General features: G+C 51.0%; 1 protein-coding gene across 36 annotated transcripts in view; it reads left to right on the top strand.

Annotated features, from left to right (window-relative positions):
* Ablim2 (actin binding LIM protein family, member 2) overlaps positions 1-21658 on the top strand; it is a 124941-nt gene that overhangs the window by 8048 nt on the left and 95235 nt on the right. For 4 of the 36 annotated variants that reach the window (XR_010057397.1, XR_010057390.1, XR_010057387.1 and 1 more), the window contains exon 1: positions 19367-19578. The exons of 8 other annotated variants lie outside the window; for them this stretch is intronic. Coding sequence is in view for 18 of the 28 variants with exons in the window: in XM_063273371.1 (XP_063129441.1) it covers positions 19554-19578 (25 nt within the window). In the remaining 10 variants the exon portion in view is untranslated. Of the gene's footprint in view, positions 1-19364; positions 19579-21658 lie in introns of those variants that run through there. 24 more of the 36 variants (XR_010057395.1, XR_010057393.1, XM_063273378.1 and 21 more) reach the window with 16 other exon arrangements.

Raw genomic sequence — 21658 nt, 5'->3', positions numbered from 1 at the left:
TCAGCCTGGTTGAAGCTTCCTTTCTTCCAAGAGTCAAACTCGGCCCCTAGTTAATCTCAGAGCTGTTCCAGGATGCTCTGGAAGTCTTCAGTCACAGTGCCTCTGTCTCCACTACTCGCCCTGCTTGCCTTCTCCCTGCCCCCTACCCCACCCCAATCTGGACTTTGTCTGCTTTTCCACTGAAATTCTGGCCTGCTCCAGCTGCACATGACCACAGAGCCTCCCACTCTGTTATTTACACTGTTGCCTCCTTCCTTGGCTTTGAACCCACGGACTTCCCTGCTGAGGACTCAGGTCAAGTCCTGTCTGCTGTGCAACCCAGGGCTGTTACTGACCCTCTCTGGTATGCTTCTTCGCAGACAATGTGAGGACTGGATCCCGGATCCCGGGGGCCTCCTGTCCTAATTTTTGGAACTTGTCACTGTGTCAGCTTTACATGGGCAGAGGGAGTGTTCAGATGTGAGTAAATGAGGGCCCTCCCGTGGGGACATGATTCTGGGTTAACCAGGTGGGTCTTCGTTGGTGAGAGGCAGGTCAGAAGAGATGGGAAAGTGACAACCAGAACAGACAAGGAGGGGACCTTCTGGGACACTGGCTTCAAATATGGAGGAAGGGTCAGGAGCCACAGGATGTGGGAGGCCACCAGGGCAAGCAGATCCTTTCTGGACGGGTCAGAAGAACCAGCCTTGCTGCCCCTGAAGTCCTCCTCCACATCCACCCCAAACCATTTCCCCCATGGGGAGGGCAGGATCTTGTTTTAATGGACATCCGTAGTGTCCATTTGAGCATCATTCTTCCAGGAAGCTCTTCCTACACTGGTGTGGGGCTGAATGTGTCCCTGGCACTTCTGAGGATAGAAGCCACATGAAATCCTTCACTGAGGTTTTGTGTTCCCAGGGTGAGGTGAGGCACAGCTGGGGCTGGGGATGATCTTTTTTCTCACCCCTGAGCCCCTTGGGTTTGAGGCTGTTTGTGTCCTCTGTCGCACATGGGACCTGGCTGGCTCTAGATGCTGGTGGCATTGGGACATGATCTGTAGTCGGGACCTTCTCGGTCACCTGGAAAATGTAACACAGAGCCGTGGCCCAGGGGAGCACTCTGGCTATTGTCCCCTCTAGCCCTATGGAGGGTTGGGATAGAACAGATGTGTCCACTAGCAGCCTGGGAGACCAGTGGTCAAGCCTGGCTGGTGTGTAGTTGTGCCTCCCACAGTCTCTAAGTTAGTTAATACATGCCTGTTTCTGCTTTGATGGCTGTCTGCATTCCATGGCTTGTAGCCGCACCAGGCCTGCAACTGTGTCTTCCATCTTCCCACGTGACCTGCTTGTGTAAATTCCCTCTGCTTCCTTCTCATAAGGACAGCTGGTGTGTCCCCCAGACAATCCTGGACGACATGGGTTTTAACTTCACGGCACCTTAACCACACCGCAAAACCCTAATATCCACACGAGTATCATATTGCCAGATATTTCAAGAAGGAAAATGACATCTTTTGGAGATCATTAGTCAGTCAGTACTGTTTCTGGAACATTCTGTGGCTGGAGTGGACACTTCTTTATACCTATAGTCTGACAATGTAACTTTTCATAGGGTGAAGGCTGTTTCTCTTGATTCACTAAATGTAAACACTCGGTGTGCCCTGAGCCATTTCGATAGCCGGGGGACATGGCTGTCTCTTAGAAGCAGTTAGGGAAACACACTGAGCCTTAAGTACTCAGGACTCCTGAGAGCGGGGTGCTGCCTTGGGAGATGCCAGGGAGGTGTTGCTCCCAGTATGACTGGAGGCTGGGCATCAGAAGCCACAACAGAGGGAGGACTATGTCATCAACTGATGCGTCCGGTCAGAGATCACAGGCCAAGAGAGCCAACGTCTGTTTCAACAGGATCTCCCAGGCCTCCAGGCCCTAAGACCCTGCTTTAAGAACTTGTATGTGGCTTGCTCTTAAGAATATTTGCTGAGATAGAAATTAAAACACAGAATTTTTTTAAGGTTGTTTAATTAAAAGTGTAATAAGCTGCTCTTGTGTGAACCCAGGAGCATAGTTAACAAGTGCAGAGTCGCTCTGCAGATCTGTGAATCTCGTTAGCACCTGGATTCACAGTGACCAGACTCTGATGTCTGGTCCCATGATTGTGACATCACATGTGCAGCCTCTGCAAAACTCCACTGCAGTCTGGAGACAGGGAGGGTGACTGTCAGCTCCTGTCAGCAGCGGAAAAGACCTGCGGCAATCACTTCTAAACAGAAAATGCTTCTGAGCTCCTCCTTACAGGGCTCCCAGGACTCTCAGGCCTCTACTGGGGTGTGGGTACAATGGTGGGAGTGTGTGGCAGGGTAATTCTGCTCACCTCATGACAGAAAAGCAAAAGAGGATGAGGAAGAGGCTGGGATCCCACTGTGTGCTTTGAGGACACTCCCAGTGCTCCCTTTGGCCATACCTCCTTAAGATTATGCCACCACCTCCCAATAGTGCTACCTGAGGACCTAGCCTTCCTTACTGAAGCCTTAGAGAAATTTTAAAAACCAGATTATAGCATTTCTGCATGATGCAAAGCCTTATATCCACCTCAGGGTGCAGACTGCACCCCTCCAATCCCAAGACCCAACATGTCTCTTTTGTCCTACTGCTTCTTGCAAGTCAAAAATGAAAATAAAAACAGCAAAACCAAATGAAAAGTCAGAGTTCAAGACCTCTGAACTCAAAAAGTCTAAGCTGTGAGTCCCTGTTTTTTGTTTTTGGTTTTTTTGTTTGTTTATTTTTAAAGGACAATAAAGAAAATTATACTTTCTGAGGTAAACATTCTTATTTGAAATGTAGGAATAGGAAAATAGGAGGTATTGGCCTAATGCAAGACCCAAGCACAGCAGCACAGACATGAAACCCTAAAACTGCATGGCCAATATCTGAGGTAGACTGTAGAAGGATGCAGTCTCCCCTGCCCCCGAGGGCTTAGGCAATTCCACCACTCCAGCCTTGGTTGTAACTCACAGTCTCTCTCCAATGGGTTTATATGTTATCTGCAGCTTCTCTCAGCAGCTCCTGGGACTGTTTGCAGAAATTCCAGTCCTGTAGCTTTGGCCTAGCCTTTTTGGACCTTCCTTTGCCATGCCAGTGAAAGCCATTCTGACCCAGAACCCCACATTCTGCACCTCCGTGAAGCCAGCATCCCATGGACAGTCAGAGATCTGTGAGCACAAGGAGTTGTTTCAGGGCTGGCTTGGACCATGGCTGCTACAATGACTTCTGGGTGCCTTGTTTGCCCAACTTAGGTGAGCTGGTGTACACAGGGCACTCTGGTGCCCTTTCAAGAAAGCATTCTGTCCTGGAAGTTGTCTGAGGCATTTTTGCCTTGTTTGTTTCTGTTCTCTGTACCTGTGGTAACTTCTGTAGACACTTGGCTATCTCTCAGGAGCCCTGAGCATATTGTGCCTAGGAGTTAGCAGCCATACCCTCCAGTTAAAATTTGACACAGGGTCCTTCTGCCCAAGCTGAACTTTCCAAAGTTCTTTGCTCCTCTTTGCTCCTCATTCTTGTTGTAAATCTGGCTAAATGCAGCCAGCAGTGTCCACGCTCCAGCTTGTGCTGTCCATGCCAAAGCCTGACTGTTGTGTGGCCATGACATGGTTTCTGTCAGATAAACTAGCCTGTCCTCTCAAATGCTGTCAGGACATTGAAAAATACAACCATATTCCTTACTGAGATAAGGCAAGAGAGGCCACTTGCCCACTTCTGGGTAAATCGTCCTCAGCAGAGACTCCACTGTGCACATTTCCCGTAGCATCCTGATCTTCTGAGTTCTTCAGGATCTCTCTCTGAGCTTCTTCAACAGCTTGCAGGATCTCCTCTAGCCCATTCCTCCAGATGCCTCCAGACCCTTTGCTCAGCCCATAGGCTCTTCCTCTTGCCTCGGTACACTCACAGTCAATAGCCTCTAGTACAATTCTGTTAGCTTTCTGATGGGATCACAAAATACCCAACGACATTTAACTTATGAATAGAAGAACATACCTATCTGGATCTGGAGTTTCAGAAGGATCAGGACCCTCATTGGGCAGAACCACTGTTTTTAGTCCCCTGATGTTGTTGATGGTGATGGTTGGGCATGTGTGGCAGAAACACTGCTCCCCTCACAGGCGTGAGGCAAGAGGAAGCAGAGAGGTTGGGGCTTCACTGCCTGCTTCAAAGGCTGGGCTGGTTACTGGGACGTGGGCCTGTGGGGGTCATCTGTGCCAGTAGAGGTGGGAAGACCCACCTTAGGGGTGTCCTGGACTGTGTAAGACAGAGAACGTGAGCTGAGCACTAACATTCACACATCTCTCTGTTTCCTAATTCCTAAGCCCCTGCTGCTGCTGCCTTGACCTCCTGCTGGGATGGTCTGTGCCTTGAGCCAGATCCAACTTAAGTCAACCCTTAAGTTGCTTTTGTCAGAGATTTTCATCACATTGGCAGGACAAGAAATGAAGACAGGAGATCAACCCTAGTGATCCAAGGACCTCCCTCTGGGCCACATCTCATAAGGCTCCTCCTCCCCATAGGACCACCTTGGGCCATAAGCCTTGAACACACGCTCCTTTCGAGAACACTCAGTATCTGTCTTAGCTAAGGTTCTATTGCTGGACCACAGCAACTCTTATAAAGGACAACATTTAACAGGGGCTGGCTTACAGTTCAGAGGTTCAGTCCATTATCATCATGGCTGGGAGCATGCAAGCCTGTGGGCAGACATGGTGCTGGGGAAGTAGCTGAGAGGGCCACATCTGGACCCCCACGCAGTAGGAAGAGACAGTGACTCACTAGGCATGGCTTCAGCTTCTGAAACCTCAAAGCCCACCCTTGGCGACACATTTCCTCCAACAAGGCTACACCTACTCCAACACATCCCAATTGTGTCACTCCCTATGACCCTAAGGAGCCATTTCCATTCAAACCACCATGGTATCCTAACCATAGCATCATCCAATGTCCAGAACATTCTAGTCTTAGTAGCAAAATGGTCTTGACCTCAGTAAGCCCTAAGAACTTCTTGGGGACGACTATGAATCTCTGGACCACTCTAAGAACTTCTGATCAAGGATGCAATATTATACACTTTATGTAATATTATACAATATTTTATAAAGTGATACTGAGGGGTAAGTAGACCGCCTGTCAGTGTCAATGATCAGTGCAGACTTCAGGATATGTTTGTACACAGTGCTGTCTTAGAAAGGTGTTTACAACAAGTACGTCTGAGGGAAATCCATCAAGAGGTAAAGGCACGATGAGAACTCTTCCTTTACTCCTAGCTCCTTGCTTCTCAGCTTCTCTAAGCTGATTCATTTCAAGGCTGGGTGAGTGACAGTTTTGCTCAGACTGATCTCAAGGACGCTCCCCTAGAGAGCAGCCATTGACTTCCCTACCCATGCCTGGTATTCTACACTCACTGCAGAGCTCGGGCTCTGAGTAACACCTGGCAGGCCGCCAGCCCAGGAACCCAAATGTTTGTGTGCTGTGATCTCTGCTGATGAGTTCATCTGTGGTTATAAACGAAAGAGGGGCTCCCATGCAGGAACACATTTCATGTCACTGAGGAGAAATTAACTGCTGTCCTGAAATTCTGCGTCCTTGTTCAGATGGAAGGCTTACCTGGCAGAGCCTCAGTAGAGAGCTAAATATACCTCGGGTGTGGCAACCTCAGAAACCCTGGCTGCTGACCGGGCGGGTCCCCAGGGAGCCATTGTTTATCTCTCAGCAATCAATGTCTATGTTTTATAGCATCCGTGGGCCCTGGGCACTCTGGGGACATGTGCAGGCATGACCTCCAACCCTTACAAATCCCAGTGCTGTGATGTCATCGCTCCCATTTGCAAGTATTGTGCTCCAATTGGACATGAAGTGTGGCCTGCCTAAGGTCATGTGATAGGCAGGGTTGGGCAGTGGGGTCAGACCTGCAGGCCAGGATGGTGTGGTTCCCACCATGCTTTTCCAGTTCTGAGGCCAGTGAAGGTGGCGGCCCTGTGTCTGATAGAAACAAACCATCTGTACTGGTTAATGCTGCTATCAACTTGATAGGGTCCAGAGACCCAGCAGATGCACCTGGGACCATCTGGCAGGCAGTTTGTAGATTGGATTTACTGGGGAGGGGAGACCCACCCTGAACATGGACTGGGTGCCATATGGCATAGGAATCATCGGTAGCAAAGCAACAGCCTCACCTCCCTAAGGTATCACCCATTTTACAGGAGGGCATACTGAGTCGAGGGGGAACCTTCCAAGTGATACTCAGCATTGGGCTAGCCTTCTGTCCAGATCCCTTCTCCCTTCCCACAGACAGAGTCAGCACTCAGAGGCAGGAGCTCCTGTTTTTCAGCCATTGTGAGACAGGGACATTATGGTGCTATTATACACTGAAAGGTACCTTCACCATGGAAAGGTGAGTCCTCCTTTTTACTTGAAATGGGGCCTATGGCTCCATGGCTGGCACCTTGGAGAGTGCATCTGACCATAAGTTGGAATCTTGGGGTGATTTTTGTCTCATACCAGGGGCTCTGGGGCCTCTTTCCCCCTGGTGATCTGTTCTAATCTAGGGCATCTCCTTTTTCTGACTCTGAGCCCCCTGGCACCAGTGAGTCTCTATAGGGCTCTGCTCAGATCTGGGACTGCTCAAGCTACCAGCGCACTTGTCTAATGCGGGTGGCCAGCTGGGTATGGCTTCCAGCCATGTGCCCAAGATGGACATGACATTGGCTGATATGACACTTGCCAAGAGACATGGCTCCCAGACCTTAGCCTTCTGCAGAGGTAGCCCGCATCCTGCTGCTCCAGTGTCCTTAAAACAACTGGTTCCTAACACAGTCAATACAGTGGCTTGAGACAATCTGACAGAGTCACTTCTGCGTCAAACCCTGGCCAGGATGCCATTCCTCTCTCAGAAGTCTCTATCCATTGAGGACGACACACAAGATGTTGGCTACACATGGTGAGAAAGAACTCAAGGTGGCAGTGGGTAGATCCTGACCTCAGTGAAATTCTGGCACGTTGCCTGGAGGAGGTGGGATACCTTCAAAAAAGAACTTGACGATGTGGTGAGAGAAGGGTCCCTTGCAGGAGGAGTTTCTGGAGTAGCTCCATTTGTGCCATCTGCCTCTTGTGCTCCCTGTCTTTTGTGTTTGTGGGTACCACACTTGTATGTGGTACCATGAGACCTCTCAGTCCTGGGGTTCCTGTGAGGCTGTGTTCAGTGAGGACCCAACCCTAAAACAGGGGTGGAAATGAGGAAGACAAGGAGAGGCCAAATGCTCTGAGCACCAGCAATGTAGATTCCTGGGTCCCCAGGCTGTGCTGACACTACTGGCCGGTCCAGGGTCTGCACTGTCCACAAGCCCCACCCCCTTTGTATAAGGGTGATTCTGCTGATCTGGCCATAAGGACTAACATGACAACATCCTGTTTAAGGTGTTCTGCCACAGAGGGAGGAGAGGACAGAACCAGGAGCTGGTGCATTACACATGGAAGGGGACAGGTGCCAAGGTCACATCCTAAGTCTTCTCCAGCCCCCTCTCCCCACCCCACACCAGGTCTTATGGGGTCCATTCAGGTTCACTCTCTGCTGTAGGCAAGGGGCTCCACCCAGCTCCAGCAAGGGATCATGCCAGGCAAAGGGCATGCTGGGGCCAGGATGAACCCAGTGCTATATGATTTGTCATGGGCAAGGCTTCTTGTTGGAAACCCTCGGTCCCTTCCCTGCCCGTGTCATGGCCACAACCATGCCTCCGGGTTGCCAGGAGCCAACAGCTAGCCACAAGCAGTGCAAGCAGTCTAGGAACTGTGCCAAGCTTAGGTAGAAGCCATGGCCTCAAGACTCGGTCCTTCAAGCTCAGGACTGATGGGACCTGGGACACATGCTCTCCATACCTATAGGTGGAAGGTCACTGTAAACACTTCACCAGTGTTCTTCCTGGGCATGGGGGATTTGAAGTGGGGCTTCTGTGTTGTCCCCAGGTAGGGTGTATGGCAGTAGTGATACAATGCAGAGCCCTTGCCCTGAGGGAGTTCCTGGTTAGGGACAGGTGACCATGGTGTACAGAGCCACACAGACCGGGAGAGCCAGAGATGTAGGAAGGGCTTAAACTACTTGGAGTCCTTGCTCTCAGTTCTATAAAAGGGGGTTAGTCAGGGAGGGGGAGAGCCTGCATCCTAAGGGCCCATCTTATCCTGGGGGCTGCAGCAGCTCAAGGCTGAGGGGAGGGGCCGGTTACCTCTGCTTCTCCATTTTGCAGGCCAAGAGCCAGGGCCTGGCACTGAACAGGCCTTCTTCTCCCACTTAGGGAGACTGGATCGTTCAGAAATCAGCCACCTGACCCACATCAATGTACTTGTGTGTGTGTCTGGCAAGAGCCATTTCCCCAGGTGCCCATGAACTCCGGTGGGCAGAAATGAATTGCAGTGAGAGCTCTGAACTCTGCAGGGAGGCTGCGGTTTGCAGGGCAGGAAGAAGCCAGCAATTAGAGGAGGTCGAGTCTGGGGCCTGGGCCTGTGCGTTTATGATCCATGATTACAGCTTCCGTTTGCACAGGGCTGACTGGAGTTCCATTAGACTTTACTGAACATCCTCAGAAACACGAAGGGGCCTGGGGGTTGAGGGAAGAAAGCCAAGGGCGCATGGCTAAAAAGAGGCCAAGCTGGGATCAGAGGCCCAAGTGCCTGGCCCTTCCCACCACTTTCTGATGTTTTGTGACATCTGGACTCTTAGGACTTGAGTGACTTATGTGGATAGGACAAGGCCGTGCAGTGGGAGGCTAAGGGGAGGGGGTGTTGTTTGAGGCTGGGCTCATGCTGAGTGAGCTCAGAGAGGAGCCCTCAGGAAAGCTGGCTCTACTGTCCATTGTGAAGTTTCTAAAGGTACTGTCTAGCTGCTCAGGACTCCTCCACTTCTAAAGTAACTCTTGGCTGCCATTCCCTGACCCTGACCCTGGAGGACGGGGAATCTGGTGTCTCCTCTGCTGGCTCTAGTGATGTCACTGAGGAAGCTGGCCTCTGCTGTGGCTGTGCCCTTGCCCATGTGTTTTTAAGGCTCTCCCCAACCCCATCTTTACTACCAGCATAGAGCCAGGAAGGTGGACAAGGCACTCAAGAGGTAGGTTTGTTTTGGAAAGAGCATGTGGGTCCTCGTCACCTGAGGAGAACTGTTGCTACTGTCAACCTCCTCCAGCTTTTCTCTGTGGTCCCTGAACTTCCCCTGGCTTGGGTACCACACTCGCTCTCCTTCCACAACAGCTCTGTCCCTGCTCAGTGCTTCTCCACTGCCCGTGCCTGGCTGTGACTCAGCCATACTCTCTCCTGTCTTCAGGTGAGAGCAGCTTTCGTTTTGATGTATTATGTTTGATTTTTTTTAATTGTAAAATATTTACGATGTAAATTTTACCATTTAAACCATGTTTAAGCGCCCAGTTGAGTGACATTAGTAGGTCATCCATTTCCAGAACTCTTTCATCCAGACGGTGTCCTCACTAACCCCAGCCATCTCCCAGCATTCTCTGTTCTGTCTCCTTGTATTTGCTGTGTGCCCTTAATATCTCATATGAACGCAACTCCCCCCCACCCCCGTGTTTGTCTCTCAGCAGCTAGCTTTTCTCACTAGTAAAATGTCCTCAAATTTCATCCATGCTGTAGCAGATAGAAAAATGTCCTTCCTTTTTCCCGAGAGTGGGGTCTTGCTATATAATCCAAACTGGTCTGAAAGATGTAATCCTCCTGCCTCAGCCCCCCAAGTGCTGAGATTACAGGAGTGTGCCACCTTCCCTTTGAAGTCCGAGTTCATGGCGTGGACACTATTGTGTTTACTCATGATGATGGACACAGGGTAGCAGCTACTGTTGGATGTGGTCACTGTGTTACAGCGAACCTGGCATGGGATATTTGATGTCCCTGATTTTGTGCATATCTCAGAAGTAGAACTTGCTGTGTCTTGTGATGCTTTGGTATTTCGGGGACTGCCATGTTGTTTTCTGTAGTACCCGCACTGTTGGGCCCTAGATGGGACTGTTTCTGGGGATGGCAGCCTCACAGTAGCTTGGCTGAGGGCTGCCTTCTAGCTGCCTCTCCCTGACCTCTCCTGTAACCTTCTCACATTCCTGGGCCCTACCATGTTGAGTTTTGGAGATTTCCGCTCAGGACTCTCTTGCTTCTCACAGCCACGCCTTTGCACAGGCTGTTCCCTGTCTCTTGTAGCCTTCCCTCCCTGTCCCTGTCACCCACCCCCTCATGATTCCCCATCTGGTGGCTCCCTGCTGTGCTCTTCTGGGAGGGTGTTGGAGCAGGGTAGGGAGCGCTCAGCTGTTGGCTGCCCTTTGCTCTTCTGTCTCGGCTGACACAATACTATCTGTCTGTCTATCCAGAGTCTGCCTCAAATCCTCTCTGTCTATCCATTTAATCAGGCACTCCTGGAAAGGGGATGCCTCCGCCAGCTGTGGATGTTCTGATCCTCCAGCTTCTGAGACATGGTGGGGCTTCACTACCCTATGGAAACTTCATGGCTGCACATGGGTCAAGTGTGCAGACATCTGGGGACAGCAGTACCAGGCTTCAGGAGGGCCTGGAGACCCATCATGGATTCTCTCCACCCAGAAGCTAGAGCTCCAAGGCCCAGACAGACTCTGTCTGATGAGGGCCCATGCTAGGTTCCTGGCTGGTACCCTCTTGCCAAGTTCTCTAGCTTTCTTTCGTAAGGGCATTCCTACCTCTCACTACTCAAAGCCTTCCACCTAACAGTCACCTTGGGGACAGGTCTCGAGATGTTCAGCCTGTGATAGTCAGCCTCAGCATGGCAGACCCCGGGAGACATATGAGCACTCTGCAGCCCCAGTGGCTGAGGCCTGAGTTAGAAAACCAGCTGCTGGCTCCTGAGAGTCAAGTTGGGCCCATGGCCATGCTGCTTGGTGCTATATGGTGTGGCTCAGTGGTTTGGGAGCAAGTGCCTTGTGCCATATCCTGCATGTCTTGCCCCTGGCCCCTTCATGTCTTGGACAGTGGACGTTGTTGTCAGAGTCCATAGCCACCATATTGTCTGGAAGCCCAGGGACTCTGGGAGATGATGGGTTGCTGACCCACAGACCTCAGGGTAGCATGTTGCATCTCTCTAGTTATCCCTGTAGTGCCCTATCCACTGTATGTGTGCTTCACTACCCCAGGTACAAAGTGGCTGCAGATGGTTTTATGTATGTTTGTTTTTTAATCATGGAATTATAGATACAGCACAGCGTCACCTACTGAGCCATTTTAGGATTGTGGCTCAGGGGCACTGAATGCACTGTCAATATAAGCATAACCTTCCACCTCCAGAACTCTCCATCCTATATAATGGAGGCCGTCATACATGCCTTTAATCCCAGCACTCAGGTGGATATCTGTGAGTTGCAGGCTAGTCTGGTCTACATAGTTAGACCTCATAGTGAGACCTCATGTAAAAACCAACTGAAGTGGTCCTCTTGGGACTAGCCCACTCTTTCCCACCTTGGCCTGACCCTCACCATTCTCCTTCCTCTCAGCATGAGTTCTTCCCACTGGGGCCCTCAGGAGTGGAACCACACCATCCGTGTTCTTTGGTGACTTAGCCTAATGTCCTTGGGGTCGACCGTGGGTGCCGTTCCACTGAACATGTCTACCTCTCCACATCAGCCTGTGGGCAAGCAAGCAAATAGGGCCCCATCTTATTGCTGACAGAACAAGCTTCTGCTCCATCAACTTTCTCCTAGCTTTGACAAATACGTATTTTTGGCAAAAGATTTGAAGCACACAGAGAAATTGTAAAAAAAATAAATTATGGCAAACACCCTGTAACCGGCTCATTGGGCACACTGGCTGCTGATGTATTGTTACAGTTTGCTCTTCCCTGTTCTGAACAGAAAGGCAACCTATTTGGCTCACGGTGCCCTCAGCAGGAAAGTCCGAGAGGCATTTGCTGGCACCTGTGAGGGCCCCAGTTGCGTGGCATCATGGTGGTGAAGCAGAAAGGAAGCTTAAAGCTGGTTAAATGCATTAACATCTGGCCACTCGGGATGGCCTGGTGTCATAGCAACCTTTGCTCCTGATAACTCATCCATGTCCCAGGGCCCAGTCAGCCCATCCTATGAGGCACACATCAATCCTTTCCAGGGTGGAGTCCCTGTGACCTACCCGTTTCCTGTGGGCCCCACCTCATGAATCTCCCACCACCTTGGTACTCTTAACTGGGGATCGAGCTTCCATCACAGGGGAGGGCATTCATGGATGTCCTTAGGTTGGTTTTCCTCTTTTCCCTGGAGACCCTGGCTAGGCTCACATCATGACTGGCTGTCGTAGTTCTCCTTCATCTGTCCTTTATTCTAGAACCTTCTCCACCTCCCGTCCTTTTGCTTTTGTTTCATGTCACTGATGTGCTGGAAGAGTCCAGACCTGTTTGCTTCTCATGTCCTGCACTGGTTGGTCTGAGTCTGTAGGCTTGCATTGACTGAGCACCACAGGCTTCAGGTAAACACACTGTATGCACCCTGCTACCATGACATTTCCTTCAAATGGCTCAGCACGCACCTGGAGACAGAAGGGGAAGGACATTCCTGTAGGTAGGGTGGCTATACAAGAATGCCTTCTGCCAAACCACCCTCCCCAAGAGCAGTCCAGTGCATACCCACACAGAAAAGGGAACAAGGGTCCTTGTTCCACACCAAGGGTTCAGGAGTGGCCTCTTGGGCACTGGCCTCTGAGCTGGATGCCAGGGCTCTGGTAGTACCTGATCCTATTTGTAGTTTGCTTAATTGTATTTCATACGTAGCAGCCAGTGGCCTTCAGGGGTTTTAGCCATGCATGCCCTAGCCAGGCAGGACACCAGTCTGATGGGAGTTGAGTATGTCGTTGTCCCAGCCCTGGGCTCCTCAGTGCCCCTTACCTGTGCCTTTGGATTCCATATCCACTCCTTGTTTGCCTTCCTTCCAGTTGCTTGTCATTTCCTTGTTGATTCAGGAGATGGCTGGAGTGTGGCATGCGTTGTCATGGCAGCTGCCGAGTGGACTGCATCTTGTCACCCAGGGAGAGGAGTCACTTCTGGTTTTAGTCTGGCTCTTGGAGCTGGGAAGGGTGTGTGCTGAGGGTTCAGGGCAGCGGCTTCCTGCCTGAAGTGAGCTGTTGTTGGAGTCAGGCAGGGCGTGGTAGGGAGCGGGCCTCAGAAGCGGGGAGTGAAGACTCCAGCCCTTCAGATCTATTATTCACTCGATTACCTTGACAACCTATGGACCTGATGTTGTGATAGAATTGTGGTTAGCGTCCAGACAGACCACACCAGGCCAATGCAGTTCCACATGAGAGAGGTTTATTGTGGGGGAAGGGGACAAGAAGGGGTGACAGAGACAAAGGGGGAAAAGAGAGAGAAGAAGAAGGGGTGAAGGTCAGGAAGGGTCTGCCTTTTATTTAGGCTATGACGTAACCACTCGCAGGTAAAGGTGGGAGATAAACCAAATGGATGCTGGGAATGTATGACGATTGCCATGGCAACAGATGCGCAAGTCCCTGTCGCCTATGGGTGACATCATCATCGCTGGATCGGAGGCGATCTGCAACCAACCGTAAAGCTGGTTCCTGATGCCAACACCAGAGATCCTTCTGTCCTTTATTCAAGACTTGCCCTGGCTCCTCCTACCTCTGTGTCTCAGGACCCTTCCATCCCTTCTATAGGGACCAACTCTTGCCTTCTTTACCTTCTTGTTATCATTTAAAGGTTAGTTTGACTGTCTTCATCCCCTAGAGATATCCTCTGCCCTGAGCCTTCAAGCAGCTGGGAGCTCACGTCCAACCCTCTCCATACTATACTGACCAGAGTCGGCCTGGCAGGTTGCTAACCTGCGAGTGATATGTAGGATGAGACCATGCATACCTTGCTGGTGGCACTAAGCCCAGCTCCATAGCCCCTCCCAAGGTGCTGAGAGCAATAGTATTCTGTATAAGAACAACATCTGTCCTAGGAGCTCTGCTGTCCATTGTCAAGGTTGTACCACTGAGGCCAAGAGCTATTGATTCCTTAGGGGCTCTGGGCATTATTCTCAGGGGACTTGTGTGGTGCACTGTCCCATGGGTTGATGTGTAGGTAAGCACAGGTGGACCAGCCTCCAGAGTGAACACAACAAAGGAACATGGGGACAGGCAAAGGGGTGGGACTGAGGAAGGCTTATAGCTTATGCTGAGCTGTTTCAAATTGCAGAGCTGAGGGGTTTCCTCTTCATCTGAGAGGACTCATGAACCTCCTATAAGATGGCCGTCTGTACAGGGAGTCCCAGGCAAGAAGGGCAGGGATTGAGGTCAGTGGTAGCAGAGAGGATGAGATGCCCTGGAAGATGTGAGGAGAGAGTGATATGGATACTGATATCTGGCTCTAGTTGATCCAACCCTGATGGTCACCTTGATGAAAGTAGGAAGAAGGCTGTTGGGAGGGAGGGCCACGCTGCAGAGACACCCCCAGTTTCCAGCCTTAGCCTGCTGCAGATATCTAGTCAATATGAGTTCATGAAGCTGGACTGGAATAGGGTCCCCCATCTAGTCTGACTGTTGTCCTTAGAAGAGGGAAGGCAGATGGTAGACAGAGCCAGGAGGCCATGGGGGTGGTACAGCCACAGACCAATGACAGCCTGATGGCCTGTGACTAACAAGGCAGGAAGGAGCTGGGGTCCTCCCTGGGTCACAGGGGAAATGTGGTCCTGGCGTTCATCGACATGGGGCCTCTGCTCTCTGTGACTGTGGGAGAATCAATGCCTGTTATTCATGGGATTTTGTGCCAGCTGGCCTGGATATTGTCAGGCACTGGCAGGGAAAGGCTGTCCTGAGGGCCAGCTCTGTCCCAGCACACCTTCTCCTCAGCCTCCTGCAGCCTAGGTGGGCCACATCCCCGTTTTACAGATGGACAGACAAGCCCTAAGGAAAGGTCTTTGGGTCCAGGTCACAGGTGCTGGGTAAGAGAACTAAAGGCATCTGGGTGAGGACAAAGTTTGCTATGGTGACTGAGAAGACAGCAGTGAGCTGTTTCCTGGCTGTGACAAGAGTGTGTGGGTCTCCCAGGGAGGCATCCGGCAGGCAGCTGAGCTGGGGATCCAGCACTTAGGACTAACATTCTCTAGGCAAGGTCTCCTGCTCCTCCAAGCCTGAGTTTGCTTGTCCTTGAAGAGGCGTGGATGTCTTGTTTACTTTAAAGTCACACTGAAAATCTCTGGCATGTCATAACCTGTTTCTAGCACCTGAGTATGCTTGTTCAAAAGGGAAGATGTTAGTCTAGTTAGAGAATCCCTCAGCTGAAAATATAAAATTTAAAATGCTCCGAACACTGAACTCGCAGTGCGACAGCACTGTGTCACAAATGGAAAATTCCGCAGCGCGAATCTTCATTTCCATGCACAGAATTATTTAAAATATGATGTCAAGTTACATTCAGACTACAGAAGAAAGACCTGAGGTTAATGAGTCTGAGCTTTAGGCCAGGGTCCCTGGCAACCCCACATTATGCATATGCAAATATCCAGAGATCTCATTATGCATATACAAACACACATACATTCTGAGCTCAGAAGGACTTCGGGAAGCCTGAGTGCTTTCGGAAGTTAGAAACCCGGAAACATCTGTGGTCCTGGGCATCTTGGATCATGGATGCTCAGCTGTAATCTCAACCACTGATTTATCTGTGATCAGTGGGAATCAGGACACTGGGGTGTCAGGCTGTAGGGGACAACATGACAGTGAGAATAAGGGCTCCCCAGGGTGGGACACTTCCCAATCCATCAGTAGAGTTCAGTAGAGAGAGGGCTTAGATGAGCTGCACCCTGACATACAAACCTTTGCTTCCACCGGCAAATGCCTCTCTCCCAGAAACATCCAGTCTCCCGTGGGTCTGAACTGGCACCTATGTGCTTCTCAGGTGAAGGCGGCAGCCTTGGGAGCTGGCATGAGGGAGAGAACAGAGAGTAGGTGAAGTGTCTGGGTGGGGTGGGGTGGTGTGGAGGCTCTATTTTGGGTGTATGTAAACAGCTCACCTCTTCCCTTTAAATCTTGCTTTTTTAGCCTGCCCGCTCCCCGCCAGGACAGCTGTGGGGGCTGGGATAGGATGTTCCGCACTGCAGGTGGCGACCTGTCTCTGGTGTGAAATCAGTTTAGTGGGTCGCAGTAGCGGTGCTTTACGTAAGGAGTTGAACTGAATAGGAAGTGGCAGAGTGCCTCCCTCACAGTAAGGACAGGCGGGGGAGAGCTGCTCTGAAGAGGCCTGGCACGTACTTTAACCAAATCATCGCCAAGTATGGGAGGTTGAGAAAACAACAACGAAAACCAACCAAACAAAAAAAAACAAAAACAAAAACAAAAAAACAACAGTAAAACCAAACCAACCAACCCAGCCTTCCACCCACAACCGTCGTCACCTTAGCTGGAAAACAGGAGTATTGCAGGCGGGATTATGTTAAGAATGCTGAGAGAGGAGATGGCGCAGGATCATGAGATTGACCCCCCCAACCCCGCCCTGTGCTGTCACAGACATTTTTACAAGAAAGGGGAGCATGTAGAGGGAGATTATAGACAGCTCCACAGGGCAGGAGAAGCAACCCAGAGGCAGAGATGGGGAGTCTCAGTCACAGCAGGAGGAGGAGCAAGGATGAAAACTCTCCTTAGTCTCCAGAGAAGTCTAGCCCTGCCCGTGTCTGCACTTCCTGGTGACCCCTCACTTGGACTCTGGTCCCTGGATCTGTTGTTCTAGTCTACATAGTCTCTAAGTACCTAGTCTACAACGATTTGTCCCTAGTGACCCAGGGCACTAATGCATCCACAGGAGAACAGCCCAAGGTCGTAGACATTCATCGACAGTAAATTCTGTTTTAGAAAAGACTTATTTATTTACTTTATGTGTATGAGTGTTTTGCCCGCGTGTATGTATATACACCATGTATATGCCTTGTGTCCACAGAGGGCAGAAGAGGGTGCTGGGTCCCCTGAAGCTAGAGTTACGGATGGTTTTGAGCTACCATCTATCTGGGAACCCGACCCAGGTAAACTGTAAGAGCAGCCAGTACTGAGAACTTAACTGAGCCATTTCTCCAGCCCCAACAATGAATTCTTATCACTTGATGAAGGTCTGCAGTGGGCTGGAGATGAGCTGTCCTTGCTGGCTGTGGTGGGGCCTCTGTTCCTTTTCTCTCCTCTCTCCTAGGCCCACGGCTACCACATGTGTCCTGCCACATTAGCAGAAGCATAAAGGAAGCAGGCATAGCCAGGACTGCTGGCTCAGGCTTGGAATAGGAATGGGTTACATGGTTACTTCTGCCCATGAACAGCCATTGGTCCAAGCCAACCACATGAATTTGCCTGCACCGAGTTGTGGGACAGGAAAGCGCTCCTAATAGTGAGAATCTGTGGATTCTAGAGGGGTGAACTCCACCTGTGGGGGTTTAAATAAAAATAGCCCTCATTGACTCACGCTTTTGAATGCTTGGCCCACAGGGAGTAGCACGATTAGGAGGTGTGGCTTTGTTGGAGTAGGTGTGGCCTTGCCAGAGGAAGTGTGTCACTGTGGGGGCGGGCTTTGAAGTCTCCTATGCTCAAGCTACACTCTGTATGGTACACAGTCTCCCTCTGCTGCCTTCAGATCAAGATGTAGAACTCTCAGCTCCTTCTCTAGCACTATGTCTGCCTGCACCGTGCTTTTTGCCATGATGATAATGGACTGAACCTCTGAACCTATAAGCCAGCTCCAATTAAATATTGTCCTTTATAAGTGTTGCCTTGGTCAAGGTGTCTAACTAAGACTCTACCCACCACAGGTAAATACCCCTGTGTGTCGGGGTGCTGTTTGTGATCAGCTCGGAAGCCACTGGGCAGTGACAGTGGACATGGTATGAGAGGCTCTGGCCCCTTATGTCATCCCCAGAGCTCAGAGGTTTTAGGACTGTAGTTTCTCTGAGACCTTCTATGTCAGCATGGAAGGGTCTATCTAGGATAGGAAGAGTGGCTCAGCACTTCCCCTCATATCCTTATCCCAAATCCTCAGGAAGAAAGCAGGACACATTCTGGAAGACCTGGTGTAGGGGAAGTACTCTTTCCCCAAGCTGGGCCAAGATCCCTTATCCCTCAGCCAAACATCCTTTGGGAAGGAATATGCAGATTACACATTAGCTTAAACCAACTAGGTCTTAGCCTGGATCTAGAGGCGGGGCTTCTCTCGCACAGTCACACTGAGTTGGACAGGTAGACTTTGTAATACAGCTGAGAGGGAGGCCTGTGGAGGCAGATGCTGTCAACTCCTGGGGCCCCATCACCCCACTGGTGAGCAGAGAGCCTAATGGGGACAAAGTGCTTCAGCACAGAAGTGACTTAAAGTTACTCTTGGGTCTATACCATTCTATCTGTGTCCTGTTCAGAAAGCTGGAGCTAGGGAATCTCCCAGGAAGCTAGAGCTAGGATCCATGTTCCAGAGAGATGCTAGCCCACTGCCCCCCATTTCCCTCCAAGGTGCATGGGGCAGGGTGTAGACACATAACTCCGCCCACAACCAGGACTCAGCTCTAAAGCTGGCGATTTCTCTCTCCTTTCCTCCTTCTCTTTCCGGGGCTCATCTCCACCCCCAGATATGGGCAGCACTGATACCCTAGGATCCAGGCTCCACAGGAAGGTGACTCATGACAACTTCTGCCTCCCTTCCGTCTCTGTGGCCCTGTTTCTGTCCCTGAGGTCCGCCAGCCACTGGCAGCTATTCCTATGCTAGGAAGAGATGCTGAGTATAGAAAGTGAACACTAGGGGTTGGGGATTTAGCTCAGTGGTAGAGCGCTTGCCTAGCAAGCGCAAGGCCCTGGGTTCAGTCCCCAGCTCCGGAAGAAAAAAAAAAAAAGTGAACACTAGATGCAGTGATCCTCGGTCCTCCCTCTTTCAGTGAGCACCGGGCATGTGTAGAGGATGGGTGGGCCTAGTTTGCCCTGTAGCATCCCTGGGATAACCTGCCCACAGGGCACTGGCTTCACCATGCCCAAAGTGTTACTCTTAGCACTTGGCATCCCCTGCATACAGGGCGCTGGAGGCCAGCCTCACCATGCCTACGGCATCTGTCTTTCCACTTGGCACCCCCTATCTCTCAACAGTTTAACAGCTCAGGAAAGCAGGGCTATAACCATCCATGTACAGCCCTTGGTGGTGCTCTGAGGGCAGCCAGGAACACTGGTGCAGACTACTACAGGGAACCCCGAGGGGTTGTAAGCTCACTGCCTCTGGCACAAACCTGAGGACTAGCAGCTGCCCCACCCTGCCAGTGCCTTGTCAGAGGTCCCTTTCCGGATGCTGGAAAACAGGTGCATCTCTGGAGCAGCAGTGACAGGATGCTATTTCAGTGTTCCAGGAAGGGCTTGGCCCTGCCCTGCCTTGGCCTCAGGGGTGGTAACTGCCATGTGACCCTCTGGCTTGTCCCTGGGAGATGGGTCAGCCACAGAGGCCATGACTCCACTCCTCCAGCTGCCACCTGAAGCCTCTGCGGTGCTAGGCCCAGCCTTGGAAGGAGAGCTACTGGCACTTCAGGAAGAGGCCACTCCATGGGGCTGCCTGGAGGAGGGACAGGTAAAGCTCAGAATAGCTTTGTGTTCACACCAGCCAGCCGGGGAGGAGGACTCAGATTCTGGCTAGAAGGAAAAAATCTTTGAGACCCATGGATGAACTTGGAGGGTGGAGCTCGAGTGAAGATAGTGCTATCCAGCTTGGTGTCTTATAGTTATGGTGAAAGCCAGCACTTATAGGTGCCTACCATATACAGGCTTTGGGTACTAACAGTGTGTGGGGTGAGGTGGGTGACCCCATATTATAGATGAAGAAACGGAGACTCACAAAAAGGAAGGCCAGCAAGACTGGACTGTAGCGCCTCTCTGCCCTGTGTTTAGAATGGCATTGCTGGACCATGGGCTTCTTCCTCCCCTCACTTCTGTCCTCCCTCATTTGCTCATTTCTTTAAAACGGTGGTTACCAAAAGGGTCCTGCTGTTTCCCAGGGGACTCTGAACAATGTCTGGAAGCCTTTGTGATGGTCACAGCTGGTGAAGGGGTACTTAGCATATGGGAGGAAGGGTCAGGGCCCCAGTGACCATCCTATATACATGCCCCACTGCATGGACAGTTCTGTCAAGGAAACCAGCCACTAAGGAATGTAATAGGACTGTCCCTTCTTTTGGTATGGGCATGGGGAGTGGGGCATAGCATGCCTCTGAGATAAAAGCATTGAGTCTAGAGGGCTGTGTGGTAGAAGGCCCTGAAGGGTAAGCATGGTGAGAAGAGACAGGTCTGGGGGCTCAGAGAGAGGGGATGATGGGAAACCGTTGGACCGGCATAGAGGACTGAGATGGCCTGGAGCTGTACAGCCTTCCGGGTAGCCAGCTCTGGCCAGGCTTCTGTCTCCACTCACAATTCTCCCCCGACCCCTCATGAGAGGTACAGAGCCTAGCAGGTCCCTAGGGAGTGTAATCCAGGTGTCCCTCTCTGGTTTTCCTGCCTGATCTGCAGGGTCTTTCCAGCAGCAAGGACCATAGCCCACATCCTTGCTCCCTGGATATTGGCACAAACAACACACACTTGGTATTTGTCTTTGGTCAGTCCTGTGGTGAAACACTAGAACCAAAAAGCAACTTGGGGAGGAAAGGGTTTATTTGGTTTACACTTTCATATAGCTATTCATCATGGAAGAAAGCCAGGACAGGAACTCAAACAGCTCTTGGAGGCAGGAGCTGTGCAAGGTCATGGAGGGACACTGCTTACTGGCTTGCTCCTCATGTCTTGCTCAGACTTCTCTTTTATAGAACTCAGGACCCCTGCCTAAGGATGGCATCACTCACAATGGACTGGGCCCTCCCCCATCAATCACTAATTAAGAAGATGTCCTACAGCCAGATAATATAGAGAGATTTTCTCAAATAAGGTTCCCTCCTTTTAGATGACTCTAGCTTGTGCCAAGTTGGCATAAAACCATTTGTATAATATTGCAAAATATTGCCCAAAAGGAAGGGCAATGGCTACCACACCAGATGGCCCAAGGAAGGAGGGCTTACTGAAGGCCTCAGGGCTGGCTGTAATGGGGTTGATGGCTGGACCCTTAGCCCCTACTTCCTGCTATTGTAAAGATACTGTGGAACCTGGGGCAGGGGACCATCCACTTCCTAAATGGCTGTCTCCTCTGTGGGAGCCGACGCATTCAGTTCTCCGCTGCATTCAGTTCTCCCATGGCAAAGAGCAGAAAGCACGGCACCGTATCCCGCAACTGCGACCCACACCGCTGCTCCTCAGAGGAAGAAGCCAAGAGAAGACTATGGCAAGCTGGCATCTGCTAAGGCAGACAGCGGCAGGGTGGATGCCATTCTATTTATGGGAAGTTATAGAAAGAGCTGAAATGTAAAAGGCCAGATAAAAAAACTGGATAAATATTCATTATCTTGGATTGGGCAACCGTTTCTTAGAAATGACTCCAAGAACATAATCTATGGAAGAAAACCCAGAGAAAGAAAAACCGGAGAAATCAGGTTTTTCTCAGCGCTAAAACCATTTGTGCTGCAAAGAGCCCTGTGAAGGAGTGATGGTGAGGATGGTGAGGATGGGACCCGCCGGTAAGGGTGTGATTCGGTACTGCTCAAAACTGTCACAGATGACAGCCAGAACAG

The sequence above is a fragment of the Rattus norvegicus genome, chromosome 14, assembly GCF_036323735.1.
Source record: "Rattus norvegicus strain BN/NHsdMcwi chromosome 14, GRCr8, whole genome shotgun sequence".
In the NCBI taxonomy this organism is placed as follows: domain Eukaryota; kingdom Metazoa; phylum Chordata; class Mammalia; order Rodentia; family Muridae; genus Rattus; species Rattus norvegicus.
This window is presented reverse-complemented; position numbering and strand designations above follow the sequence as displayed.